Source organism: Metarhizium robertsii (genome assembly GCF_000187425.2).
Source record: "Metarhizium robertsii ARSEF 23 chromosome Unknown MAA_Scf_2, whole genome shotgun sequence".
NCBI classification, from domain to species: Eukaryota; Fungi; Ascomycota; class Sordariomycetes; order Hypocreales; family Clavicipitaceae; genus Metarhizium; species Metarhizium robertsii.
The window spans coordinates 72,082-99,134 of NW_011942160.1; the positions used below are offsets into that span (position 1 = coordinate 72,082).

At 51.7% G+C, this 27,053-nt stretch overlaps 11 protein-coding genes across 11 annotated transcripts; 4 read left to right on the forward strand and 7 right to left on the reverse strand.

Moving 5' to 3' along the window:
- Window positions 1-428: 428 nt before the first annotated feature.
- On the forward strand, window positions 429-2,315 carry MAA_06999 (major facilitator superfamily transporter; the record flags this gene model as incomplete). The annotated part of the gene is made up of 3 exons (XM_007824997.1): window positions 429-895; window positions 998-1,209; window positions 1,273-2,315. The coding sequence occupies 3 exons, from the start codon at window positions 429-431 to the stop codon at window positions 2,313-2,315; spliced, it is 1,722 nt and encodes a 573-aa protein (XP_007823188.1).
- A 146-nt stretch (window positions 2,316-2,461) lies between these two features.
- MAA_07000 (D-isomer specific 2-hydroxyacid dehydrogenase, NAD-binding protein) lies at window positions 2,462-3,505 on the reverse strand (the record flags this gene model as incomplete). Its single annotated transcript, XM_007824998.1, has 1 exon — window positions 2,462-3,505. The coding sequence occupies one exon, from the start codon at window positions 3,503-3,505 to the stop codon at window positions 2,462-2,464; it is 1,044 nt and encodes a 347-aa protein (XP_007823189.1).
- Window positions 3,506-4,221: 716 nt separating this feature from the next.
- Window positions 4,222-5,029, forward strand: MAA_10761 (phosphotransferase; the record flags this gene model as incomplete). The annotated part of the gene is made up of 3 exons (XM_011412680.1): window positions 4,222-4,284; window positions 4,356-4,742; window positions 4,820-5,029. The coding sequence occupies 3 exons, from the start codon at window positions 4,222-4,224 to the stop codon at window positions 5,027-5,029; spliced, it is 660 nt and encodes a 219-aa protein (XP_011410982.1).
- A 194-nt stretch (window positions 5,030-5,223) lies between these two features.
- On the reverse strand, window positions 5,224-7,299 carry MAA_07001 (FAD dependent oxidoreductase; the record flags this gene model as incomplete). Its single annotated transcript, XM_007824999.1, has 2 exons — window positions 5,224-6,690; window positions 6,772-7,299. 2 exons carry the CDS (start codon window positions 7,297-7,299, stop codon window positions 5,224-5,226), a joined length of 1,995 nt encoding a protein of 664 aa, XP_007823190.1.
- Window positions 7,300-11,090: 3,791 nt separating this feature from the next.
- Window positions 11,091-12,082, reverse strand: MAA_07002 (glycosyltransferase family 8 protein; the record flags this gene model as incomplete). The annotated part of the gene is made up of 2 exons (XM_007825000.1): window positions 11,091-11,992; window positions 12,049-12,082. The coding sequence occupies 2 exons, from the start codon at window positions 12,080-12,082 to the stop codon at window positions 11,091-11,093; spliced, it is 936 nt and encodes a 311-aa protein (XP_007823191.1).
- A 970-nt stretch (window positions 12,083-13,052) lies between these two features.
- On the forward strand, window positions 13,053-13,968 carry MAA_07003 (NAD dependent epimerase/dehydratase; the record flags this gene model as incomplete). The annotated part of the gene is made up of 3 exons (XM_007825001.1): window positions 13,053-13,314; window positions 13,376-13,404; window positions 13,459-13,968. The coding sequence occupies 3 exons, from the start codon at window positions 13,053-13,055 to the stop codon at window positions 13,966-13,968; spliced, it is 801 nt and encodes a 266-aa protein (XP_007823192.1).
- Window positions 13,969-14,143: 175 nt separating this feature from the next.
- On the reverse strand, window positions 14,144-15,757 carry MAA_07004 (Glucose receptor Git3; the record flags this gene model as incomplete). The annotated part of the gene is made up of 4 exons (XM_007825002.2): window positions 14,144-14,887; window positions 14,949-15,170; window positions 15,226-15,427; window positions 15,480-15,757. The coding sequence occupies 4 exons, from the start codon at window positions 15,755-15,757 to the stop codon at window positions 14,144-14,146; spliced, it is 1,446 nt and encodes a 481-aa protein (XP_007823193.2).
- Window positions 15,758-16,594: 837 nt separating this feature from the next.
- MAA_07005 (thioesterase superfamily protein) lies at window positions 16,595-17,281 on the forward strand (the record flags this gene model as incomplete). The annotated part of the gene is made up of 1 exon (XM_007825003.1): window positions 16,595-17,281. The coding sequence occupies one exon, from the start codon at window positions 16,595-16,597 to the stop codon at window positions 17,279-17,281; it is 687 nt and encodes a 228-aa protein (XP_007823194.1).
- Window positions 17,282-17,563: 282 nt separating this feature from the next.
- Window positions 17,564-19,572, reverse strand: MAA_07006 (C2 domain-containing protein; the record flags this gene model as incomplete). The annotated part of the gene is made up of 2 exons (XM_007825004.1): window positions 17,564-18,464; window positions 18,527-19,572. 2 exons carry the CDS (start codon window positions 19,570-19,572, stop codon window positions 17,564-17,566), a joined length of 1,947 nt encoding a protein of 648 aa, XP_007823195.1.
- Window positions 19,573-20,613: 1,041 nt separating this feature from the next.
- Window positions 20,614-23,061, reverse strand: MAA_07007 (alkaline phosphatase-like protein; the record flags this gene model as incomplete). Its single annotated transcript, XM_007825005.2, has 10 exons — window positions 20,614-20,825; window positions 20,907-21,153; window positions 21,224-21,319; window positions 21,392-21,591; window positions 21,645-21,757; window positions 21,831-21,972; window positions 22,028-22,097; window positions 22,150-22,316; window positions 22,378-22,537; window positions 22,600-23,061. The coding sequence occupies 10 exons, from the start codon at window positions 23,059-23,061 to the stop codon at window positions 20,614-20,616; spliced, it is 1,869 nt and encodes a 622-aa protein (XP_007823196.2).
- Window positions 23,062-24,457: 1,396 nt separating this feature from the next.
- MAA_07008 (aspartate aminotransferase) lies at window positions 24,458-25,519 on the reverse strand (the record flags this gene model as incomplete). The annotated part of the gene is made up of 1 exon (XM_007825006.1): window positions 24,458-25,519. One exon carries the CDS (start codon window positions 25,517-25,519, stop codon window positions 24,458-24,460), a length of 1,062 nt encoding a protein of 353 aa, XP_007823197.1.
- Between the last annotated feature and the right edge of the window lie 1,534 nt (window positions 25,520-27,053).

Consider the following 27,053-nt stretch of genomic DNA (forward strand, 5'->3'; position numbering starts at 1 on the left):
GCTCTGGCCATGGGCCACCTTGACAGCCAATCCTTGCGTGGCACCGTGCCTGAAAGCTCACAGGGTTCCAGTATTACTCTGTTATTTTTAAGCTCTTTTTCTGCCTTGTGGGGATGCTGCTAGCTCACTTTTTTTCGGATGCGGCTTGTCCGCGATAACCGTTCGCGGTACACGGGTTCGGCTATGCCTTTACGTGAAATGGGCAGGGAGGTGCCGAGGAAAGCCATGGGCGGTCACACACTAGTTGACATGTATATATAGCTACGTATAAGTCGTCGATTATTTCAAAACCGCTCGTTGCTCTAGGCGCAGGTTTTTGTTTTGTTTCCACCTTCTCCTTGGACGACGCGCGCCCTCTATTTCCCATTAAGAACATGGACGCAAGAGATGCCCCCTCTGAAGCGGACGCTCCCCAACACGCAGTCACCATGGACACGTCGTCGTCTACACGATGCTCGTCTTCTTCGAGGAGACCGTCTCACGGGGCTCATCCTTCTCAAAAAGAAACGCTCGACCCTAATCTCGACATCAACTTGCCCTACCGGACGCTCACCACTGGCGCCCGCATGGACGAGTACACGGTTCCATCTCGCACGGGCGAAATCCCGCTCGACCAGGCGCACAAGCTCGTCGCCTTTACGCCTGACGACCCGGGGAACCCCAAGAACTGGAGCAAGGCGTTCAAGTGGTACTGTACTATGGTGGTGGCGTTGACGTGCTTCGTCGTGGCGCTGGCCTCGTCTGTCGTGACGGCCAACATTCCCGGCGTGGCGGAGGAGTTTGGCACGAGCGAGGAGGTGGCCTTGCTGAGCATTTCGCTGTTTGTGGTGGGCTTTGGTGTTGGGCCGATGGTGTTTGCGCCGCTGAGCGAGATTTACGGCCGAAGAATCATATAGTGAGTCGCCTCGCCTTTCTCACACTCTCTCTCTTTCTTTTTTCGGTACTTCTCCTGGAAATGTGTGGTTGTAGACACTGACTGTTTGCTTTTTGCTGATAGCGGATCTACACTGCTTATTGCCGTCGTCTTCGTCATCCCGTGCGCCGTGGCCAAGAACATGGCCACGCTGCTCGTCTGCCGAGCCATTGACGGCATTGCCTTTTCTGCGCCAATGACGCTTGTAGGTGGAACGCTGGCGGACCTATGGAAGAACGAAGAGCGCGGCGTGCCCATGGCCGCGTTTTCAGCGGCCCCCTTTATCGGCCCTGCGAGTACGTTTGCTCCCCGTCATGTCATCGCATGGACCGAGACACGCTAACCCATCCTTTTGTCAGTCGGTCCCCTCATCGGTGGTTACCTCTCTGATGCCACCGGCTGGCGGTGGCTTTACTGGATCCAGCTCATCTTCGCAGGCGTGGTCTGGATCCTCATTACCTTCACCGTGCCCGAGACGTACGCGCCGACGATCCTCGACCGCCGCGCCCGAAAGCTCCGCGCCTCCACCGGCGACAACTCCCACGTCACCGAGCAGGACCTGGACCTGCGGCCCATGTCGGAGCGCCTGCGCATTTTTCTGGTCCGCCCTTTCCAGCTGCTCTTCCAGGAGCTCATCGTCTTTCTCATCTCGCTGTACATGAGCGTCCTCTACGGCCTTTTGTACATGTTCTTCGTGGCCTTTCCAATCATTTACCAAAAGGGCAAGGGGTACTCGGCCGGCAAGACGGGGTTGATGTTCATCCCCGTGGCGGTGGGCGTGCTGTGCTCTGCGCTTTGCTCGCCGCTCGTCAACAAGCACTACCTGACGCTTGTGAAGCGGCACAACGGCCGTCCGCCGGCCGAGGTGCGTCTGATCCCCATGATGGCTTCGTGCTGGTTCATACCCGTCGGCCTGTTCATCTTTGCGTGGTCGTCGTATCCGCAGTTGTCTTGGGCCGGGCCGGCCATGGGCGGATTCCCAGTCGGCTTCGGCTTCATTTTCCTGTACAACTCGGCCAACAACTACCTGGTGGATTCGTATCAGCACCAGGCTGCCTCGGCGCTGGCGGCCAAGACGTTCATCAGGAGTTTTTGGGGCGCTGGCGTGGTGCTGTTCACGGAGCAGATGTACGATCGGCTGGGCGATCAGTGGGCCTCGTCGCTGCTCGCCTTCATCAGCTTGGCCTGCTGTGCTATTCCGTTTCTGTTCTGGAAATATGGTGCTAGGATCCGCGCGAGAAGCAAGTATGCGTATGGAGGGGAGGATGCCGAGGGCTCAGGGGTGGATGATGTCGAGAAGGCGAGGAAGGGCGATGCGAACGGTGAGCAGGGTCTTGTACGGGATGATTTGGAGCATGACGCCGATTTGAGAAGAGCGAGGAGTTATGTCAGCAATCCTTAAGAAGGGATGTGCATTGAGCGAAGTTATTTTTCTTTCTTCTTTTTTTTTCTTTGTTGAAATAGAGAGCCATGACTGTTGTAGACTGGGACGAAATGATAGACAAGAGGCCCTAGCTAGAATTCACTTAATAACGATAATTATTCAAGCTACACATTTCTGACGGGTAGAGAGGGAGACCTGTTTAACACCGATCTCTTGGTCAGCAAGTTCTTACAAGTCCCATCCTTGACAAACTCTTCAATATTTCGAAACGTGCAATCCGCAATCTCCGTCAACGCTTCAACGGTGAAGAAGGCCTGGTGCCCACACACCAATACATTGTGGAACGTGGTCAACCGCATCAAAACGTCATCGTGTATAATCTCCCCGGAGTGGTCGTTGTAAAACAGCGACCCTTCGCCCTCGTACACGTCCAGGGCCAGCCCCCCGAGACGTTTATTCTTCAGGGCCTTGATGACTGATTTCGTGTCGATGAGACCGCCTCTAGACGTATTCACCAGCATCACCCCATCCTTCATCTTGCCGAGGCTCTCTTCATTGATAATATGGCGGGTAGAGTCCGTCAACGGGCAATGGAGGCTGATAATGTCGCATTCCGGCAGCAGCACGTCAAGAGCCTTGTATTCGCCGATTTCCTTGAACACTGGGGATGGAAATGGGTCGTAGGCAATGACTTTACAACCGAAACCCTTCATAATACGAGCAGTGGCGATGCCAATCTTGCCTGTTCCCACAATGCCCACCGTCTTGCCGTGGAGCGTATGGCCCAACAGTCCGTCGAGAGCAAAGTTGCCTTCTCGAACGCGGTTGTATGCACGGTGAGTGTTGCGGTTCAATGTTTGAATGAGGGCCACTGCAAATTCAGCAACGGCCTCCGGTGAATATGACGGCACATTGGCGACGGCGATGCCATGCTTCTCGGCGGCGGCGAGGTCCACATTGTTGAAGCCGGCGCATCGCAAAAGAATCGCCTTGATTCCATGACTGGCCAGCTGATCGATGACGGAGCTGCCCACTGAGTCGTTAACAAACACGCATACGGCATCGGCCCCTTCAGCCAAAGCGACCGTGTCGTCGTTTAGAGATGCCTCATGATAGGTGACGTCTATATTGGTCTGCTGTCTCGCGGCGCGGGCGGCGTCGAAGTACTTCTTGTCATATGGCTTGGCGCTGAATAAAGCGAGCTTCATGGTCGATATTGATGGTCGGATACTTTTTTAGATACCTATTTATGATGAGAAAAAAATGCCGCCGCGGCTGTTGTTGTTAGAATTGGGTCTTCATGAGAAGTGAGGTGTGGAGGGGGAGGCTGCACCTAGATCCTGAAATGGACGCCGCAACTCTTGGCGTACAGGTCTCCGACTCTGCGCCGTCATCATGAGTGCTGCAGTCTCCAATCCGCCATTTTGATTCCATCATATTTTAACCTGTTTTTGTAGACCTGGTGCCCGGGCAGGGCTTGTAATAGTGCTGTTGCAATGTACAAAGTACTTGAACCAACCAATGGTGTTCGGTAGCTGTGCACCATGTGCTCAATCGGCACAATTTCTAGCAAGGAGATATACGTGCCTTTCGCTAGGAATACACCAAAACACTTAAGTGCACATATATTGTAGTACGGCAAGTCCTGGATATTGTGTGGTCAAATGCGTGTTAGGCCTCGCAGATTATACCGCGACGGTTTGCCCTTGCTCGGCCCCGAACCTCGAATGCCGTGCTTGTCAGCTGGCATGGCTGCTTGCTGGCTTGCACCTGCCCTCCCAACTCGAGCTGCATTGATTGAATGTTTGAATATTCCCCAGAAGAAATCCGATGAAGCCCACTTCCTACTTTTCACTACCGCCAATATTATTCAGACAAGAACACTGTGTAGACATATTTACAAATATAACCCACAACTGCCAAGATGGGTTCCGACGAGGCCCTCACATCCGAGGAGCAGTTGCAAAAACTACGGGCCGCCTTTGACGTAAAGATCCCCTCCCTCTCTCAATCTACATACTCTCGGTGACTAATGTCTGACCACCGTCGCACATACAGCAAACTGACGGCATCGTCAAGAACCACTCTTTCCAGATCGTCAGCCTGCAAAATCAGCTCCAGCTTATGCAGATGGCGAGGGCGGAAGAGGCCGAAGAGAGGAAGCGACTCGTCCGAGACAATGAGCATCTGACAACAGAGATTGTATACCTGAAAGGCAGACTTGCCAAGCTGGTTGTGGAATTCTATTATGCGCAGGCCGCAGCTAGCCCTTACGACAGCGAAAAACAACGGAGCACGTCATGGTGGGCTAACCGCCACAACAACAACAATAATAATACATCATCAAGCAAGTTGATACCGCCGCAAGAGGAGGAGGCACGCCCTCGAAACCGGGTTGTGGAAACAGTGGCGGATAGAATGCTGGCAGAGCAGAAATCACTGCTAGTAAGGGGATTGGTGAGCATCGAGTCTGCTTTGTTGGTTTGTTTGCTCAGGATATGTATTTTTGACATTTTATTCAGCAGGATTTCGCGCAGATGAACCAGTATCTAACTGCAGAAACAAGAGATCAGCTTAACGAACTCGATCAAGCCCACTTTTACGATGCTCGAGAGAATATAACCGATGATAGTAATAACATCAAAACTGAAGGCGATGATGGTAGCTTCTCGCTGGAAGACGGATTGTTGCGAGCCCCTTCGGCTGTGAATCCTACGTGCGCAGCTCTATAGACTTGTTGCGGGGATGTACCAAATGTTTGGCGTTCCAAAAGCGTTTAATAGACTCATGATTCACCCAAAGTGAAATAGAACACTAGTCTTTTCTCCATCTATGTATTCAATATGCCCGTTGAGTATAAGTCTAACTGGGTCTGTCTAGTGAGGAACTGATGGCAACTATGAGTAAATACCCAACTCTTGGAAATCTATCTAGTGTATTCCCCCTTGATCGAGTAATCCTTTTTGGGTCCTTTGACTGTGTATTCTATGCTCCAGTTCTGCAAGTTGACGGCTTGAAATGCAAAATTATACTTGACATCATAATAGTCATCAATGCAAAGATGTCCTGCCTTTGCAGACCACCCTTTCTCACGACCATTTTCTGGTTGTAAGAACTCAATCTCGTGAAATAAGTAGTCTGCTCGCTTAGGATCGCCAGGTTTGGCGAACCAGACACTCAATGATTCCTCGTTCTCATTGTATCGCCAGATGTAACGTCTGCTTGCTCTAAAGCCGAATCCTTGCTCAGTCTTGAATTCTCCATCTTCAATGTATAGGTATTCCATGCCTCCGTCTTCATCGGGATCAGACGACCCTAAACTTTGCCTCGCGCACTGCAGGCCATCTGACGTCTTGTCTCTCAGAAGGAACCAGGCCGTGCCGCTAAAATGACCGCTCGGGTGTGTTGGCAGCTTGCTTGTTAGTTCTCTTTCGAGCTTCCACGTGCCTAGCAGACTTCGGAACACCGCACGTGGCATAAAACGGGGTGTTGTCAGGCCATCCCTAGCGACGTGTACAGTGTCTTGGCGCAACTTTTCCGCGTCTGCCTTTGCTGAAGCGTCGTCTGACGGTGATGGATACCTTGCGGGAGTGAGCATGTCCAAGGGAAGACTGTTATACGAGAGCGTGGGAATACCACTCAACGATGGATCTACTCTGGGTATTGAAAGTGCTTCGGAGAATTCCTGCATGAGGAAAGGATAGTCGCCCATCGGGAACTGCGAGAGTCGCGGGTCGTCTCGGAGGTCAAGCGTTCTTTGAATGGACTTGTCGGACTTCAGTTTCAACTCTAGTGCTTCAGGGCGTGCATCTATTGGCGTGGACCAGTATTGTGCCAGGAAACGGGCCTGCATTTGCATCACTCCCCAGTATGGAGATCTATAGAAGCCAACAAAGCCTAGTCCTGTAACATCTGGATGGTGAGTTCCATGGAATGCCAATGCAAGTGGCTGTTCCGTGTGCTGCGGAGAGTGGTTGAGTGTCTTCAAAATCTTGCTGGGCAGGTAGCTAACGCAGGGTGATGGATCAAAACCTGTTGCTAGCACTATCGCTACGACGTCGTCAATTTGCGTTCCATCATCAAGTTTGGCGGTGTTTCCGCTGATTGATTCGAACTTCCCATTGGACAGGGATATTAGTCCTGATCTCACGAAATCGCAATACCAGTCGCTGACTGCCAAGTAAGGTGGCTGAGTCTTCGTTGCATCGTCGACATAAAGGAGAGGCGAAAAGGCAGACTGGTCCGTCCCCAAAGCGTTTAGGAAGATGCCGTTCACGACTTGTGCAGTTTTTTCATCGACATGACCCTGAGTATTGACCAAGGGAAGTGGCCGATTGTTTCGATTATAGGATGAGAAGTCAAGAGGCAGGAACGGCGCAGCAGCAGCTTTGGGCTGTGTCCAGTGTCAGCTCGGAGCAGCAAAAGAGTTGTCGAATGGGGGGCTTGCCTCGGCAGTTGTGTGTAAAGGGAAGACCCAGATTGGCCGTTGGATAATATGATGAATTGAGCACTGATCGATATCGGGCACTGAGAAATCATCGGGCGAGTTTGTGGCAGACGACAAATGCGACGCAATGGTTCCCGCAACCTCAACACCAGACATTTGACCCCCAACAACTAGAATCTTGCCCTTGGCAGAGCTACGGGTTCCAAAAAGATTCTTCAAGTCCCTATATTGGCTGCTATGAATGACTGGGATTGCCGCCGAAGGTGCAATTGACACCCCCTCCGGAGTAATGGGCTTGCCGAAATAGCCTGATGCAACAACCAGATGTTCGAAATGCTGTGTCTGCTCCCGGCCCCCGGACTCGAGTCGCACATCCCACCCACTGCTGTCTTCATCCCCTCGCTCTGCTCGGACGACTCGTGTGTTGAGATGCAAGCTGAAATCCGGGTGTGAAGACAAGTACCGAGACATGTACTGCTCCAAGTAGCGGCCAACTTGCCAGGCCAATGGCAGCTGGGGAGCGCCATCTTCCCAGGCATGATCGCTAAACTGCATGGTGTGTTTACTTTGGTTGGCTACCATCAAAGGGTGTACCTGGCGCTTCGTATCCGTCTTTGAGGTTGGCCATAGCCCGCCAATGCCTTCATGAGCGTCGAACACGGTGACTTTGAAGCAGCCCTTTGGGGCGTTGCACAGGAGGTTCTTGGCTGCAAGCAGACCAGACGGCCCAGCGCCTACGGCAAGACATCAGCTACAGATCTTATGCATAGCTCTCTCCATCTGGACTTGCCTACGATGCAGACCGATTTCGGCATCTTTTCGCGGGTTGCCTAGAGCCGGGTCCTAGCATAGGCCGCGAACTGAGTAATGTGATGAAATGCCGAGTTTCCTAGACGTCGTAAATCAGGATTATCACCACCTGGTCCGGATGATTTCGCACCTCCCAAAGCCTCTTGGTTATTGTTATCGCATTAACTATCTCGTTGCGTCCTGGTTTAAAAATGAAATGGGTCAAGGTCTTTTGGTTGGTGAGTGAGGTGAAAACCGTCAAGCCACGCCCACGCCCGTGTTGGCAAATAGTGGCGTGAGTCTGCATGACAGTTGAGCTGGAGCTGACATAATCCATAGCGCTTGCCTCGGATAGTTACATGACATTACCATGCAATGTGCTTGGGGTCAACCGTAGTCAAGAAGACTTTTCGTCAGACACGTCTGTCCAGGCAGCAAGATCTTAGTTGATGCTGTACGCCGGCGTCGACAACGTTGAAAAAATTCGAGGTCTGGCAGAATGAAACTTCCGGGTTCCAGCCCCGGCCTCCCAGTGTCACCAGTGACCACGTCTGCCAGCAGCACCGAGTCTGGTGCCTTGGTTACATATACATGTACCAGACCCATCGACTTCTGGTGATCTGTACCGGGAGTCAACCACGTCTGGTGCCTCCAGGTGCATGTCAACTACATACTCCGTATGCATCTCGGACCTGCACCCTGGCCCGTCGCGGCCTCCAAGGTCCAATTTTTCGGCAAGCCTCACTGAGTCAGCATGGAGTGAAGTAGTCGGCCCATCGGGAACTTGAATTCAACCATCAAACACTTTTTTGAGCCAGCTGGGGCCTGCGCAGTGCCGTCTATGTTGACTCGTTGCAGCATCGTCGTGGTAATGTCGGATTGCCCCGCGGGAAAGGTGAACTTTTACCAACATAAAAGTACATAGTACGAACATAGAGCAAAGGCCAAGCTTGACTTTCGATTCCTCCAGCTGCACCGCGGCACACTTGAACCTTGGATTCATTATGGCTCGTTATTTGGTCATTTTCTATTAGCATAGTTGGCTTGCAGGAGCCCTCCCGCTCTCCCTACAAGAAACAAGGCAGTTGCAAATATATTGACATGTTTGCTTTTCAGAATTCCACCCCAGATACCGTGCCATGATCACGCGATGAATTTTTGAACCAGCGCGAGGAAACAAGTCACGTATAGCTATGGACGCCCGGAGCTGAAAGAGCAAACCCAAAGCTGCCTGATGGATAGATCTCGAGCCAATTGTAAGCCGCATCTAAGTAGTTGCCCCCGAGCAGCAATTCTCTCCTGCTTCAATATTTGTAGTCTACGCCCCCACTGCTGACTGCGGCTGACCTCGACTCTGGCTGTAGGATGCACCTGCCACCGACTACTTGAGTACCTGCCGAGACATGAAGCTGCCCTGGTGACATGCTCCTGAGGTCTGGTACTTTCGGGTCGCCGCACTTGAAGCCTCGCAACTTCCTCTATTTGCCATGCAAGCCCCTGTAGAGCGCAGCTTGATAGCTGACTATCGATGCATGCTAGAGGATCTGCATCATTTCTCGCACCAGTTGACATCTTTTTGTACAAGTCCAGAACTGCTATAGACCCGGCTATACAAGCCTCCAATGCAATATCGGCACAACTCAAAGCTGTATGGGTGAGATACATGCGCCTTGTTCACCTGCAGCCTCAACGGTGACTTACCTAGGTATATATAAGAGGTTGAGGCTCAGCTCGTCTGATGCCGACTTTCTTTACGAACCTGAAAGCTTTAACTAGTCACACTATATCTCCGTACGTTGACCTTAGTCAATACCTTGTTCCCTTTCATATCCGGCACTTCACCATCCTATCCCATTCTTCCACTGATGACCTATACAAGATGAAGAATCAAATTGTTCTTGCAGCCTCACTCCTTGGCTTGGGACTTGCAAGCCCTACAGAAGACAATCTGCCCTCTGCCAATCTAGATAAGCGATGCAACGGGTCCGGGTCATTCTGCAACAATGGCGTTCCTTGTTGCAGCGGCCTCTTCTGCAGCAGTTCCAGCGTCTGCCGAGGCTGCAACGGATCCGGATCCTTCTGCAACAATGGCGTTCCTTGTTGCAGCGGCCTCTTCTGCAGCAGTTCCAGCGTCTGCCGAGGCTGTAACGGATCCGGATCCTTCTGCAATAACGGTATCCCATGCTGTAGCGGACTCTATTGCAGCAGTTCCAGCGTCTGTCGAGGCTGTAACGCATCAGGTTCATTCTGCAATAATGGTGTCCCATGCTGTAGCGGACTCTATTGCAGCAGTTCCAGCGTCTGTCGAGGCTGTAACGCATCAGGTTCATTCTGCAATAATGGTGTTCCTTGTTGCAGCGGTCTCTCTTGCAGCACCAGTGGCGTTTGTCGATAATCCCACATGTGAACCACACCGCGATGAGTTCTGGTCATTATGTGGCGTGATCTGGAGTTTACGCATTAGCAGGAGGCTACATATGTAGGACGGATCGGAATAGGACTGTCAAGGTTCAATGGACGGCTTTGAAAAACGCAGTCATCTAGCCAAAATGGGTCCCAAAGGAGATATTTATTGCGAGAAGACATCGACGCCTCCCTTATTAGATTGAGTCAATGAATAGGATTAATTGCATCTTCAACGCAATCCATAGCTGCCGCTAGTGAGAGCCATCAATAAACTTTACATCACACAAGTTATATCAATACTGGTCGCTGATGCTCGGTTGTCGAATTCTAGGAGCAGGAGAGAGAGGGCACCAGATGTCAATGGCCGTGTAGATAGCACCACAGCGTCGGCGTCCAAGTCAGCTGATGGTGAGAGGCACATCGTCGATATGCCCGGGACTTGCTTGTGAAAGAACCGGAGCCGCTGTTTTCGACTCCTCGAAACGATGGCGATAGTCGGCGCATGTGGAGGAATGACAATTCCTGGATTTTCCAGAGATTGGGCAAGAACAAGCGCGGCTACTCCAACATGAGCACCAAGACGATCAATGAGAGGAAGTAGTCCACAGTGAGATAGGGGCCGTTCGCAAGAATCTTGGGCTGGAAGAGAAAAATATCGAGCATTGGCCTCTACCCACAACTACCTGACCCGGGTAATAGTAGGAGGAGACATTGGAGTTCGTGGAAAACTGCAAACTTTGTCAAGAGTATTGGCCGCAAATTGAAATATCCGCCGATAAGGACTGGTTGTTCGGGCCGTTTGGAGTAGACTTGACCTTGCGACGGGCCACTCGAGGGGTCAACTGGTACGCCAGCCTATTCATGGCAAGGCAAGTTCACCTGAACCCCTTGTAGAACCGTGTACCAAGAACGCCTCTCTGAACTGAGAACATCATGCACGCACTGCACTCAACGGAGAAGAGGAGGAGAGCAGATACTCAACTTGACTTTTTGAAGAACGAAAATAATGGCCCCCAATCGTCCCGGGGGAAAGTCCAAATCTAAACTCCGTCTCAGCCATCTCACTCAGTGAATCACCCCCAACACCGGTCGCTCATGATTTCTTGCAACAGCCATACTACCCGCCAGCTCCTTAAACGGAGAACTCAACCCTATATCCCCTCCTCCTTCTCCTTCTCCAGTCTCCTCCGATTAGCCTCAGCCCACCAACCATTAATCTCACTCTCACCCTTCCATCGCCCCTGCTCATCTAGCTCCCCCCACGGCTTCGGACTCAAAATATAATGCACATTCTTCACCTCCGTGTCCCTCCAAATCGCACCATGCACATCCGCAGTTCTCATCGTCTTCAGAGCGTTATACACATATGGCAGCGGAACCCATCGACCCCTATACAAATCCGCCAGCAAATCCTGATCCGGAAAGGCGTACGTTTCCCCATGAGCATCCATGTGTTCTATAATCTGTTCGAACAATACCTTGGATGGATTTATAACAAGCAGCCCGCTATTCAAGTCCCCTAGGCTGCGTGCCGGATCAGCGCTTTCCACCTGAGCCAGGTCCGGATTATCATGCTGGTGTGTAAACGCGCAGTTGGCGGGGATCCAGGTAGACGGGTAGTGAGGCTTTTTGAGCGGATTGCAGATACAGGCGTGTCCGGACGCGAATACCCGCTTGCTCGTCTCGGAGCCGGACTCGCTGAGGGAGACGGGGTCGAGGGCCAGGTCCATGAGCTCGTCCATGTTTTTGAGAACGAGCATGTCAGAGTCGAGCTGGACTACACGCGAGAACTGGGTGAGCGAGAAGGCGATGAGCTTCGTCCAGCAGTCGTTGAAGCGCGCATCCTCGAGGTACTTTTTGCCGGATCTAGGCGCGATGTAGGGAACGGGGATCGATGGGATCCCACGGCGAGAGAGGGCAGCTATACATGAGGAGGGGAGGGAGGGTGTGTGGAGGGCAATGAGGGGATATGCGGATTTGACGGTGCGGAGGGAGTGGTTGAGGGTTAGGAGACCTGGGAGGTAGGACTCGTTGGTGATGAGTGTGACCCAGGCTTCAGGAAGTTAGCATGACGAGACGACGCAGTCGGTATAGCGAGGAGGGACATACCTTTCTCTGAGTGTATGATAGGAGGCACCGCCATCATGGACGGTATAAAGTGGTTTTGGGAAGCAATGCCACGTCTCTTGAGGTGGACGGAGTAACGTGAGGAATATTGTCGTGAGGATTGACGTCGTGGGATGGGGGGCCCATATGGGGCCGGCTGGCGCCGAGTTGACTAAGACACTAGCACATAGGTGAGAGACAACAACGGACTGGATTTCATTTCACGGGGAGAGAACATTCCTGAGCGAAGAATTGATAGGTTATCGTGGCAGGTCACCATACAACCACCGACAAGACCGCGAAATTGGGCTCAAGACATGAACATTAGGGCCATGGAAGAAGACGCTATTAGAGTGCTTTGGGGCTGCAGGGGACGCGATGGGCAGCGCGCGATAGAAGCATGCAAAAAGACAACTTGCCAGGAAAGGCTTCATTTTAAACTACTAAATTATTGATCTTACATAAATTGACGTGTTTTGGAATTCACCCCAAATTACAATACAGGAGGAAAAGCTGTGGATTGCATTAATCTGAACCCGCCAGCATAAATATAATAGCTCTGGCTTCTCGGAGGTGGAACCCAAGCTTCAAATGTTGTGGGTCCCACGGGTACAGTGATCGGCGCCTAAAACTCTAAGCAAAAGCGGCAAGTACGGTCCGCAAGGCTCATGTGTCTTCACATTCACAAGTACTTACCAGTACAACCAACTGCAAGTCAAGCATGCACAATGGCGTCATCATTCCCAGTGGTGAACTGAGGGGGCCCCAAGCTGCATTTGTAATCAGTCAATACATCATGTCAAGCCAGTGGCCGCCGCCAATCTCCAGCCCGAAGCGCTTCCCGGTTGCCTTTACGGAGTACTCGTCTTCAATCTCTGTGCGACTGAGAACTGCTTGAATAGCTACACTCTCAAATAATCGTTTGTGCCATAATCTGCAAACCGGACCTGCAGTTATCAAAGCATAGCTCCAACGCTTTCGCAGCACCGTCATCGAACCCACGAACCATGGCCTCATCTCATCATGTCCTTCTCATCGGCGGCCACGGCAAGATTGCTCAGCTGCTCACGCCCCTGCTGCTCAAAAGATCATGGACCGTGACCAGCATGATCCGTACTCAGGAGCAGGCCCCTGCCATTGAGAAGCTCGGCAGTGGTTTGCCTGGCAAGCTCCACGTTCTGGTCAGCAGTGTGGGTGAAGTTTCTACACAAGAACGTGCCGCGGCCATTTTAAACAACGTTAAACCTGATTACGTTGCGTGGAGTGCCGGTACATCCCACCAGATACACAGATTTGTGCAATTGAGAAAGCAGTGACTGATCTCGAACAGGCGCTGGCGGCAAAGGCGGCCCCGAAATGGCATGTGAATCACAGCCACCTTGAACCTGGCCGTCCATTGCTAACATTTGACAGACCTTCAAGATAGATCGAGACGCGGCAGTCAATTTCATCCGCGCTGCCGCTGACATTCCCTCTATTAAACGATTCCTCCTCGTCTCGTACGGGGGTTCTCGGCGCGCAGGGGCTTCGTGGTGGCCAGAGGGCGAGTGGGACGAGTACAACAAAAAGATCAACTACGGCGTGCTCGCGACCTACTACAAGGCCAAGATTGCCGCGGATGAAGTCCTCTACGAGACGTCCAAGAAGAGTTCTACTCTTGTTGGCATTTGCCTTCGACCAGCTACGCTTACCGACGAACCTGCTGGCAAGGTTGAGCTCGGCAAGACGGCTCATGTAAAGGGCGATGCGAGCAGAGCTACAGTGGCGGCCACCGCAGATGCCTTACTCGCTGCAGACGGTGTCAAGAACACATGGCTTGATCTTCAGGACGGCAGTGAAGACCTTGACGCGGCTGTAAAGAGATGCATCAAGGATGGAGTTGATACAGCCGAGGGAGAGGAAATTTTTACTTCCAGAATTTAATAATTGATTAAAAAAGGTCCGCAAAAATATTCATATCTACAGGCGTGGTCAAAACAAATACAATACTCTGCCCAACATTTACTTTTCTTCTTTCCCTGAACGTGTCTTCAGCCAAGGATTGTTTTCTACCCATCAAACACGTCGCATAGTCTGTCGTCGGTGTGCGGCACTGGAATTAGATGCGCGATGGACTGGTGCAGCCATTCCAATCCTCAAGCCTGACAATCTCTCCAACACATTTACCACATCCGCAGCGCTTTGTTCCATGGCATTGGGACTCGTTGAAAGAGTCATACGTTTCCACTGATGAGATGCCCAATCTGCTCTCCAGGCGAGTGCCCCGAGGGTACTCGCACACACCCCCATAACCGAGCCTTGCCTTGAGCGTCTTGGCCTCGGCCTGGACATCTGACCAACTGGTCGTGAAGAAGATGATGGCATTCCAAACACCCTGGAGGGGCAACACACAACCGCTTGCAATGCTGAGAGGGTAGCTGACTTGTCCCCCGTTCCAAAGGCTATAAATCCGATTAATCGAACTAGGGATCCATGTAATCAGCACCGAGATGCCAAAGATGCCACTCGTCCGCAGATAAGCCATCTTGACGGGATCCAAACGCTTGAGCTTCATCGAGGCCGTGGATTTCAACGCCCCAAATTTCCCGACTAGCGCATTATTACTATTAGTGTATCGCCCCCCAGAAGAACAAGTCGTCTCAAACAGCTGTGTAGGTATAACCCTCTCGCTATCCGAGTCATTGTGGGAATCTAGCCATGATCGGCCGCACATTCGAGAGGGTGTCCTGTGCACAGCTGCTGGGAGAACGGGGATATCTTCGTCGACAAAACCAGGGAAGTTGGTTGTGACTTGGACTTCTGTGACTGCGAGTCCATAGCAGACATTTTGTCTCGTAGGGTTCTGCTGAAGTCAGGTCTGTCTGTCTCTCTTTCTCCTCATGACTGATGTACCGTATTCTTACCTCTTCTCCAGAAATCTTGTTTTCGCTATCCGTCAGAGATCCATTGCGCCAATTCCTAGTTGGGTTTTGGAACGTCACATTCCGCAGCTGGTTCCTGCTACGAAAAACATGGTATCCCACAGCAATGTAGATCAAAATAGAGAGGAGAATACAGATCCAAATGGGAATGTAGTACGCATATAGACGAACAATGCTCCATTTGGGCCGGATCCAGCACCACAGCTTGAGCTCCTGTCAGAATAGCCTTCCAACATGCAGGTATGTCAGGGATACTCACGGCTGCGTCGCCAAAGACTGGGCCTCGCTCTTCGTCACGAATAGAAACAAGCACGATGGCAGGCAACAGTGGCCCCCCGAAACAAACCACGCAATATATCCACTTGTATTCCTGAAACTTGCTCGGGTTGGCGTTGTTAAAGAATACCAAGAAGACATTGAATGCCATTGCGAACGACCACCAGGGGTCGGCTTGCATGAACCTACAATCCATTGTCAACAATGCATTTACAAAACCTTGGCCACTCCGCTTACCACTCGAATATGAACCCTTGGGCCTGACAAAGCGTCGACTCTTCACCCATCCGTAGCCCGTCGTACCCTATCATGGAGGCCACGCTCGCGCCAGCGTTTGCCATGGATGCAAACACGAGAAACGTGTTTGGAGTGGTGCGGAGTTTCTTGAATGCCAGGAACGGAGCGACGGTGAGGAGGATAGCGGCCATAGATAGACCTGCCCCTGTTCGCTCAATGGTGATGAGGGTGTTGATGTGGTTTGTGCTAAGGGTCGATCCATCGTCGCTGCTCTCCATGGTGATGAAAGCTGGTTGCAGGTAATGGGAATGATTAATTACGGGTTAGATGTGACGTTTGCAAATGTAGAGAAAACTGTAGAATGGCAGAGGCAGATTTTGGCGTGGTTTTCTCATGATGAGATGGAACTTTTTCCACGCGTAGGGCTGTCGGCTGGTCACGATGATTTGCCAGCTGGCAAGAGTATAAACGGCCTATGGCAGTTGGCATGTAGACAGGCATTGTGAGTGAGATGGACAGAGATGGCTGTGAATTTTGCTGCATATCAAAGGAACACTTTGGATGACATTGATGTCTATGCGTAATGGTCAGTCGTTGGCATGCAAACGGATATTTGCTGGTAGAAGATTTTTTCAGAGCTACGAGTGTTGGTGCCATATCTGCTGATAAATTAGCCGTGATAAATACTTGGCTATCCAGTATGCTATTTCATGCCAGTCTACCTACTAGGTACGGTGCCTACCTAGGTACCTAGGTAGATGGACACTTGATATTCCACACATAATACGTGGGTATATACCTCGCAATTGATGAGTACGTCTTGAAAAGGCGGATAGTCGTGCGTAGATATTCACAGTCTGCCTAGATTAACCCTGGGCACTTACACGTCGGCACTAGTTGTGCGACCGTATGCGGAGCCGTCTGCACCCCCACACAAGTAGCCACAGCACAACCGCCCACTCCGACTCACGGGCCTCGCATAGCCGAGGTCTCCATCTTCCCCATACCAAGTTCATTCACTTATCAATCAGTGAAGAATCAACACCAACTCCTCCTCTACAAGCCCATCAATCCTCCCCAGTCTCACAACCACAACCACAACCTCCAACCCCATCATGTCAGAAAACAATAAACCCTCACAGCTCACCCCTCTCGATCGGGTACTCAGTCCCGCCCTCAACCTCCACCCGCCCAACACACCACCAAGCCTCTACCCATCCGCCCTTTCACACTTCACCTCGATCCCCTGGTGCGCCGACCTCCTCCTGAGCGAAAACAGCCCCTACGGCACGGGCCCTTCAATTCCGTTCATCCCCCAATGTTTCAACCCCGTATCCCCCCAGCACGATCAGTTCGTCGGCGCAACGCTCGCCTCAGAAAGGGGCCTAAAGCACGTGCTGTCCTTCTTCCGCCCCGACGACGAGACGCACCTGCGGGATCCCGCACGGCCCATCACGCGCGTGGACACGCTGTTTGCCGTGGGCGACGGGCTAAGCGGCTACCACAACATCATCCACGGCGGCATGACCATGACCATGGTGGACGAGAGCATGGGGACCGTCAACGAGATCAACACGGCGCTGGGCAAGGACGGACTCGTGCACAAGCTGAGCAGCGTGACGGCTTCCCTCGACATCAGGTTCCTGCAGCCGGTGCCCGTCCCGGGCGTGGTGTTGGTCACGTCCTGGACCGAGAATATCCAAGGGCGGAAAACGAGGATGAGGTGCGAGGTCAAGGACGGGCAGGGCGCGGTTCTGGCAAAGGCCGCCAGTACGTGGGTGGCCCTGAAGCCGAATTTATAAGGCGCCGCCAGGGCGGGCGGGTTGGCCGCTCAACATGGCAAGCAGATGAGAACAGCGGGTTTAGCATTGTCACATACAGTAGACACGTGGTTACGGGCATGTGCGACGAGGCTGATCTACAAAAAAAAAAGTGGTATCACATTATACAGAAGCATATAGAATACTAGACCAAGGGGACCAACTCAAGCGCTGACAGGCACTCAAACTTGAGGCTTTCGGAAATTGCAAGCACATGACACCACCAACCACCACCAACCTTTTCAACAGCCAACCGGTAGATTTTCAAGCTTCCACTGCTTTGCCCTTATTCGAAGGTCCCGACCCGTTCAGAGCGTCTTTTATCGTATGGGGGTTCTCTAGGAGGGCCAATGCAGCTTCTCGTTTACTCTTCTTCCCCGATTCAAAGGTTTCATCGCGATCATTCAGCTCGCTCTCTGCCGAGCTGATGCTGCTCAGACTCCTGTTCATGACCAAATTAATCATACGGCCTTCCTTCTTCTTCGCGCTGCGCTGATCCTCCTTTAGCTTCTGGAGCTCCTTATCCTCACAGTGCAAAGTGACGACACCCAAGTTGGGAAAGTTCTTCTCGAAAAATTCCTTGAGTTTGGGTAAAATTGACTTATCCGGTCGGTAGGTCCCAGAATCATTATCGATGAAAAGCTGGTAGTACGCCGGGTTGGCGGGCGGCGACTCATCGGGCGGGCCACCTGAGATGGGATCCTTTGGGTGTGTCTTCTCTGCGGGTTCGGGATCATCCGATGCCACGGGTCGTTCAAGCCGTCGAATGAAGAATTCTCCAGAGCAGGCAATGTACGTCTCTACGTTAGAGTGCATGGTATGCTTGCTCAGGAGGTCAATGCCGAATTCTTTGCCCGTCTCGGTGAACCGGAACAGGCCGTCCAGCGTGAGTACATAGGTAAACGTTCGGCCGCCTTCGTCAAAGTGGGCGAGTCTGAGAAAGGCTTGGGTCGCTTCTTCAGAGCACGGCTTGAATGAGCCCCATTCTGTGGACTGGTCGTAGTTGTACACGCGGTTATGTTGCTTGTGCAGCGCCATGTTGAGAATTTTGCCACGGATGCCCTTTGACGAGAACATGGAACTGATGATGGGTCTGAACTCAACATAGCGGTGGTACAGTTCAGGTGGTACGGGGCCCTGTAGTTGCATTTCGTTTGCTTGGAAGCTATAAAATTCATCAGAATCGAAATTATTTTTTGTCCATGAATGGGGACGCCTTTCGCTTACTCGTATTTTTGACTCTTCTTTTCCTCGGGTTGACCGGTGCTCGCGGCCTGACGAGATCCCCCTTCCTGGTCATGTTCCTCATCCTTGTTCACTTTTGTGCCTGTTATTCTACCAATCATGGGACTAAAGTGTTTTGTCCAACTCGTTGGCCCAAGTGTACACATCTGGGCAAATGGAGGATCTGATTTGCCGAGGACTTCGATGCTGACGCAGAGTTTTGGGGTGAGATGAGTATCAGAACGCAACAAGCTTGCAATTCCCTGAACAAACAAAGCTCGCTTGCTCATGACGCGTTTCTTGGCCGCATACTCCTTACCCGGTGGAGGAATTCCTTCCCACTGTTCAAATACTTGAGGCACTTCGATGGTCACGTTTCCCAGGCGGTCGTCATGGTCAGCGGCGTCCTCATCGTAGAGGCGACACTTGAGTTTAAATCCTGATGGAGGCACATTTGCGACCACCCACTCTTCGTTCCATTCCGGCTCTGTCGTCTTCCTAATGGTGCGAGTGCGATGGACGAGGTCAGGGTCCTCCTTGTGTCTCTTGGGGTTGGACGCCGTGAGGGTGGCGGTGAGAAACGGGTCAGAGGAGACAGTACTAAAGTCAGCCGGTGGTAAGTTGGCAGCATAGCGAAAGGTAAATCGAATGGTATAGCCTTGAGGCGCGTCTGGCAGCGGTGTTGTGTCGAACCCCCCAGGAGGCTTCTTGCCCTTGATGGCCTTTTTCAGACCAGAGCCATTCGCTTGCAGTGATTTGGGTTTGAGTGTCGGCCCTGTTTCGTTTTCTCGAGGCTGTGAATGCTTGGTGTTGGAGGTGCCCTGGCCCGCGTTGTCGTCGGTTTCGTTGTCAGCGTCGTTGGCTGCCTTGGGTGAATTTGCGGCATCGGGCTTGGCCTGGGGACTCTGATCCGCGCCATTGGCTTGGTCTACAGGATCAGGTAGATTGGCGATGTCGGATTTCGTCTGCCCGGCACCGCTGGCACCGCTGGCACCGTTGACACCGTTGGTATCTGGTGTAGCCGATGGGCTTGGGGCAATGGTGGCCATTTGGCAGTGTTGAAGCTTGGGCCCAAAAGCCAAGCCAGGCCGCTCCTATAATCTAGGGACAAATTTTTGTTGAGCTTAGTTATGCGTGTTGCAGTGTTGCGCGTCGATTAATGAGGTTTCAAAGGCCAGACAGAGTATGCGCTTGCTTGCCGGCCTTACATTTATGTATGTTGGAACATGGATTCTTGGAATATTTGTTGTGCTTCTGTTTTTAGTCTCAGGCGTCGCAAGGAGAGTCAATGTTCAAGGAATGCGACCTGTCGACAGCTCCAAGTTCAGGATAACGAGTTCAGGACAATGGTCTCAGGCGACGGATTAGGGAACAAAGAAGATTAGGCGTCGGAGAGTGAGGGCTGAGAAGAAAAGGAGCCAGCGTCGTAACAAAGCCAACAAGAGGGCATCCTCGCCATGGCCGTCCGAACTCCGTCTCGGCTATCATCCGCGAATATTTCTCCGACACGATTGAGAGCCTGGACTGTCGCAAAGCGCGAGGTCAATATGTGACGTCAAGTGGCACCCTTGGAGGTGCCGGGATGCCGGGATCAGCGCCCCAAACGCGCCAAACAGGGCACCAGGCCGGTTATCGACTCTTGACAACAGGCCTGCGAACACCAACCATCTCGGGGAGCTTGAGTCAAGGTTTGAGGCTGGTAGCGGAGCAAGCACTGGGCAATGTGAGCGGTCCAGATTCCTTCTCTGACATTGACGAGGATGGCTACCGAATATTCCGAGCGGAAGTTGACCAGAATCATAAACAAGTGCACGGGTCGTTCCTTACAGGTCAACCATTGTTTCCCAGTGAGAGTCAATAGTGGGTGTAGGTAGGTACCTAGGTACATAGGCTGGCCCGAATACGAGGTGGCTGGGAAAGGGCACTGGGTCGCTTCCCTGCCGTCGGTGAAAAGCCGTCCGGTCAATGAAGTCTGGTCAACTGCCAAATTGCATCAAACACTACGGAGTACCAGCTTTTTTATTTTGCTTTTGCCATGTTAAAAATTGTCAATTGAGCCTCATTTTCCAACGCACCACCCCGTCTTCTTCCTACAAGTACATCTTCTCAAAACCAATAACCTCCCACTCGCCGGTATTCGTATTCAGCGTCAAGTTGCTATGTTTGACCTGGCCGTCTCTCAGCGCCCCCGACTCGACCTTCCCACCAGCAATCGGACGCTCCAGGTGATTCCCGCCCGCAACAATGCTAAAGTTGGCCAGGGGAAGATCCCAGCCGTTTCTGGTCGCGACGGTAGGGCAGCCTAAGCACGTAATCACGTTTGACATATTAGTCCTCCAGCTCTCCGTTGTTGGGCAACAAGATCATCAACCCCGAGGCTCACCGTAGTACTGGGCAGTCGCCTTGTCAGGCGTAATCGTCAACTCAAAGTATCCACGGTAATAGCCTTCCTGCCACCCAAGCTCTTCGTTGCGCTTCACCAGGCTTCGAGCACTGTCACCGGCAATAGGCTCGATAGGTCCATTTTGACCACTGGAGCTGACGGCCGTGCCGGCGAGTTCTACGCCAATGGCTCCGTTTCCCGTCGCCTTGTCGTACGGCTTGTTTCCAAGCCAGGCGAGATCAGACACCTAATACCATCATCAGCATCAGCAGCAGCAGCTTCACCCGTTCCTGTCCCGATATTTGTTATTTACGTACCCAGTTCTGGTGAGAGTCTCCCGCCAGGAAGATGTTGTTGTCAATCTTGTTGTCGTACATGTGTTGCAGGGTCCTGTTGCGGTTGGCAATGTAGCCCTAATATAATACGCCGTCAGCTGTATCTTCAACCTACAAATCTGATGGTATATCACTGTAGGCTCGACTTACGTCCCAGGCGTCGCCATTTAGACCCCGGTTGTCGTTCTGCAGGATGCGCGAGAAAACAATCTGGTTACCAATAATGCGCCATGTGGCACCTCGCTCCTTGGACTGACTGAGAGACTGGTAAAACCAGTTTTCCTGACGTGCTCCCATCAACGAGCGGCTCGGGTCATCTGCAATCTCGCTAATGTAGTGTTTGTTCCAGTCTCCAGTTGATCAGTGTGTTGATTCATAACTGGGCCTTTTTCAGCGCACTTACAAAGGTCGGTGATGCTCCGGTCATAGTTTCGGGTGTCGAGGATTATGAGATCCATCAGCTTTCCCATCTGGAAGGATCGCCAAACCCGCAGACCGTCAGAGAGATCGGTTTGGCTATGTACACAACAATCAGTCATTCCCAGCTATCCCATTGACAGGAAATCTGGCAGGAGAAGAAAAATAGTACCGAATTGGCATCCACTCGAAATAGGCGCGAACAGCATGTACTTTGCGTGTATCGACAGTAACTTTGGTACCAGACTTGAGGAATGAGTCCTCAGTGTTATTAAGACCACTGAAGCCATCCCTGTAGCCATTATCTGCAAACTCTGTATCTGACATCAGCATACGATCTTTCATGCCATGCCACCTGATTCAATTTACCGTGGTCATCCCATGTAGTGATCCAGGGGGAGTTCTGAGACAAGAGCTGCAAATCGGCATCGCTTCGATACTGTCCTCATGTAAGTAACCAAAATCACGACAAGAACACAGCAATGACAAACCAGCCCGTGGCGAGTCCTATAGTCGCCTAGAGTCCAAATGGTTCCAGAGGGTTTGGTAGCACGCTCACCACCCCTTCCAGTCTCATAAAGGTAGTCACCAAGGTGGATGGCATAGTCGTGCTTATCCTTCCTTGCGGCATTGCCATAAGCGTTGAAATAGCCATTAGCTGCAGACATTGTCAGCCCTCGATCCATCTTCAGTCCAAGGAAGTGAAACCCATCACTCACGAAAGTTGCTGCAAGAAAACACTGCAAAGCTCAACTTGGAAACAGCATCGTCCTTGGCAGGCGCAGTCTTGGTACGGCCAACGGGGCTCTTGTTGGAAGATGCGCAAACGTTAAACTGATAAAAGTACGTGGTCAAGGGTTTGAGCCCCTTGGCCTCGACCTATATGACACAACCACAATCAGCACTTCTCTCCAATCACACCGCTGACGAAGCTTTCCTACCTTGACGGTATAATCAATGTCCGAGGTCGTGTATGCCTTGCCGCTAGCCACAACCTTCTGGCTGGTGCTATTCGCGCGCTTGCTTTGAAACACCTTCCACTCGACGCAGATGGGGTTAGCATCAGCCTTGATATACTTGTCCGTCTCATGGCTCCAGAGAGGAGCCGTTCCATTGACAGTTGCCTCGCTCTTGTCAGACTCGTTTCGAGGGGCAACACGGGTCCAGAGGATGACACTCTCGGGCCACGGGTCGCCAGAGGCAATGCCATGGGTGAAGTGCAACTGCGACGGCTCATGGGCCACGTTGCCGCGCTTCCATGACCGACGCTCGACAAGGCCAACGTCAATGCCCAGGCTCTCATGGCGCCTAGACGGGCTGTCGTAGTTGACGTTGCCGTCGAAGCTGGCAGTAGCCGTGCCGGCCAGGAGGCTTGTTACGCAAAGCAAGGACTGAGGCCTCATTTTTCTTCTTCTTATGTCTTTGAGTTTTACAGCCAGATATGTGCTTTGAGACACTCTCCTCCATGGCCATGTCTATTGCCGCGAGGAAGAGCAGCATAGTTATATCTGGATTCTGGTCCAATTCCCTCTTCACAACCCCCTATCAACCAGAATCACCATCTCATCTCCTCCATGCATTCTCCCCACAACCTTGTCCTACATTGACCGGTTGCATCGTCCAACAGAATGCCCCGGATACATGCACGTTTCCGCGTAATTTCCACGTATTTCGAAACCGCACGCGTCGGTCCGGCTCTGGCACACGCGACCTCCGATCACTCCTCCTCTCCCGGCGGGACCAGAGGACTCAGGAGACGGCTCGGTCTACAAATGTAGATTGTTCGAGCGGGGGTTGGTCAACAGCATCAGTCCGCGGTTGTACCATGGCGCCTTCAATATCGGCAAGATTTGAGAAATGATCGGCAGGAACATGCCCAACGTGCACATCGCTTTATCCCCAATTGGCCACGGACCTCGGAGGGAAAGGCCATGGATTTGGCCATCACCCTCGCGAGTCCATGTCCGGTTTAGTCTACAGGCTTTCCCATCACAGACACTAGCCAGTGCGGAGAGCTGCGGACAAGACAATTGCCCGCGTCCTATTTCCAGGATCTTGTTTGCGTGTTCTTGGCAAGTTCAACATCCACCTCGTAATTGATAATTCAAGTCACTTCTATTGGCCCGGTCCAGTCGGTGCGGGCTCGTCGGCAAAACATATATGCAAGTAAGCACGTGGGGCCGGTTGTTAAGTCTAATTGTTGAGCTATTCCAGTGTTCTGCCATGTCCCAACTTCTGCAACGTCGAGGTCACGGGCGAATCACCCTCCGGCTGATTATCCCCCATGCACAATATGACGCGTGGGCTGTTCTCGTGCAAGGCAGAGGGTGGCAGAATTTCGAGCACGTGGTTTTGACTGAACCAGGTTCTTCGACATGGACAGATGCGACGCCCTTGCGAGTCCCAATCTAGGCCATAGGCACAGAGCTATATGAGTCAAAATTCCTGCTGGCTCCGTATACTTGGCTACTCCGTCGCATGCGTCTACTTGGTCAATACAGACATACATGGCCGTCGTAAGTGTTTTTTCAGAAGCCAAATTCAACCAGGGTTGAGCTTTCCAGCACAAACAGCATTGTATAAGAGAACTCTTCGAATCAGTACGGTAGAAGCTATTTCAAATAATCTATTCAACGTCTTTGTTACTATAAATATATCGTCAACTTGGTTAGACCTCGCGAGTACAGGAACCGATCGCCGTCCCTAAAGTCACATCGACCTTGCTGACAATTGTAACGAGCCGCATTGGGGGCTAACACATAGTATGCAGTACCAAGTAGGTCGCAGGCAACCTTCCGACTATACGCCGGATCGAACCTTGGACGGGCTCTTTAGACATTTCGCAATTGTCGGCGAGCGTGTTTCGGCCGCCGGCTCTCGTGCATCTGACTTGACGCTAGTCTTGACTCTCTTGTTGCTCTGTTGTGTGCTCTTACCATTGCTCGTATCTAACAATGGTGATTCTTTTCCCCGGGCAAGCCTTTTACATCGGGTAGGCGTTACAAATACACATCTCGGTTTTCCCCTTCCACCGCTAGCGGTACGGGGTAAGTTAACGTCATGACGTCGGGTTGGCGTCGATGTTCGTTTGGCAGGGACTGACTTTGGCGCTGTGATATTGTCAACTCCTTCTGTGGGAGATGTTGGGCCAACTGCCAGCTGTTCCACAAACCCTCTCGAGTTCAAAATTGCTGGCTTTCGGGCTAGATCCGATATAGGGTGTAGATTCTGGGGAGCGCCCTGGGCAAGCTGATATTTCTTGCCAGAGATCTGCTTCACCGGGCCGTAATTTATAGCATGCTTGAGCAAGTCTCGCTTCTCTGACTCACTACACAGTGGACTCCTGAAAATGTCCCCAGAGAATGTGATCGGGTCTTCTAAACCCAAAACGCGTTCGAGAATGGCCTGTGCAGCCGTGTCGCTGCCAAGCTTCAGGTCGGTTTCCATAACAAAGTCGGGATATATGGCGCTCTGTCGTAGGACATATCGTTGACGTGCTTTAATTAGAGCCGTAATAAGGTTCCTAGTGTTCATGGGCCGAATATGGATGTTTGAGTTCCTTCTACCCAGCGTGGTCACGTCGTTCCAGAAACGCAATGGGCCAAAGTCATGCAACATATGCCACTTCCGGCTACATGCTACAAGGGTTCTAAGGATGAAGTTGGTTACATCCAAAGTGATGTTATTTCCTGCATTTTCAGGACACAATTCTTGTATAAGGGCCTTGTCCTCATGCTTGCTCCCCAGAATGGTGTCACCGGCGGCGAAGTAGAAGCCATGGAGTCTTGAGAGAATACGATCCTCTATTTCGAGCCGCAGCGACCAGGTGTTGCGATCATGGTCTCTAAACGGATCATTCATCTGGGAGTTCTAATAATACTTGTAAGATACTGAGGCATGCGGATACAGAAAGTGGTGTGATTGTCTTGATGCATACCTGGGATTCGACAAGTCCCGCACAACTTGGAGCAAATCGAGGAACCGGGCGTGACGCAAAATCTATTTGCTATGGGGAGGGTTTGATGGTCAATTGGATTCGATTTCTAGTCTTGTTTTATAAAGAATCAACTACAATGTGTTGCCGGCACCGGTAAACATATAGCTTGCCAGCTGAGGTTGGCACCTGGTTGGCACCTGCCACCTGATGCCAGCATTTTAGCTGTCCGACACGACTGTCCGTTGGACGATACCAATATTCTACGACTGGCAGAAATCATGGAGTTGGAATCAAGTACTACTTCGCCAATTCAACAGCCACTGCCTAACTGGGCAGGCGCCCGACGCATATATACAATATCGGGGAATAGCCTGAGAAAGTTGCATCTTGTCGCGTCCAAGTTCACCACTCACTCCTTCAATACCTTCTCCAAAAGAGGTAAGCCCTTTCTCAAAACATCAGGGTCTCCAAGAGCGGAAACCTCAGATACCCCCCAGAGTCGTTCGTTCCTTCATCCCGGAAACAAAACGATCACGGAACTGCTAACAAGCTCAGCTCCTTGGCAACCAGAAGTCCAAACTCAGAGTGGTCAACAGCCTCCCCGTTGTTGCCGAGAATCTGTATGAATCCCGTGCCTCCGCCTTGAGGCTTGCATGTGGTGCGTCGGCACCGTTTGTTACGCCGTACAAATTCGTCAAGCAGGGTAATGCTTTCCCTACACAAAGCCAGATGATGCTTCAAAAGGTTCCGACGCACCTCGGGGCCAAGGGCGTATGCCGCGACTCAATCGTCCAGTCGTGATACAGAGATGGTGGTTAATCCCTTGCTATGAGTATTTTGCGCAGAAGGGCAGCGTTTCTGGATATCACCCATCCTACTCGCACCCCAGGAAGTCCATATGCCTTGGACAGAGAGTCTGTCTAGACGGAATTCTCATATCCCAGCGACTCAACTGGTGGCGGTGTTGGATCGTCCGTATGGAAAAGGGGGGTCAAGACCTCGTCGCTGAAGATGGCAATGTTGAATCTTTTGGCTAACGCCACAACCTCCTCAAGGAAAGATCTGGGGGAAATTGTTCCAATTGGGTTGTTTGGTTTGCTTGGCACCTCGGGCGTCGAGTGAAGCTCGGCAATGGACATACGCAACTTAGCCGAGCCTTCAAAGGGGCCATAATCGAGCTTGAGATCAGGGTCAATAGCGTCAGCGCGGGGAGTGGCTGATAGCTGGCGTAATTCAACAATCGGGAGAGCCTTTGCACAAGAATCTATACCTTGTCAAAATGAATGGAACAATCAAAGGTTTCCCTAGGCAACACACCGTGAAGAGTATCCTGGCACTTTGGCTGCAATTTGTCAGAAGTTTGCTTCAAACTTCACATCAGTCGTCAGATATCAAACACATACACCTTGCTCACGGACTAAGAGTATGTCGGCTGCTGTTTTATATTATATATATATA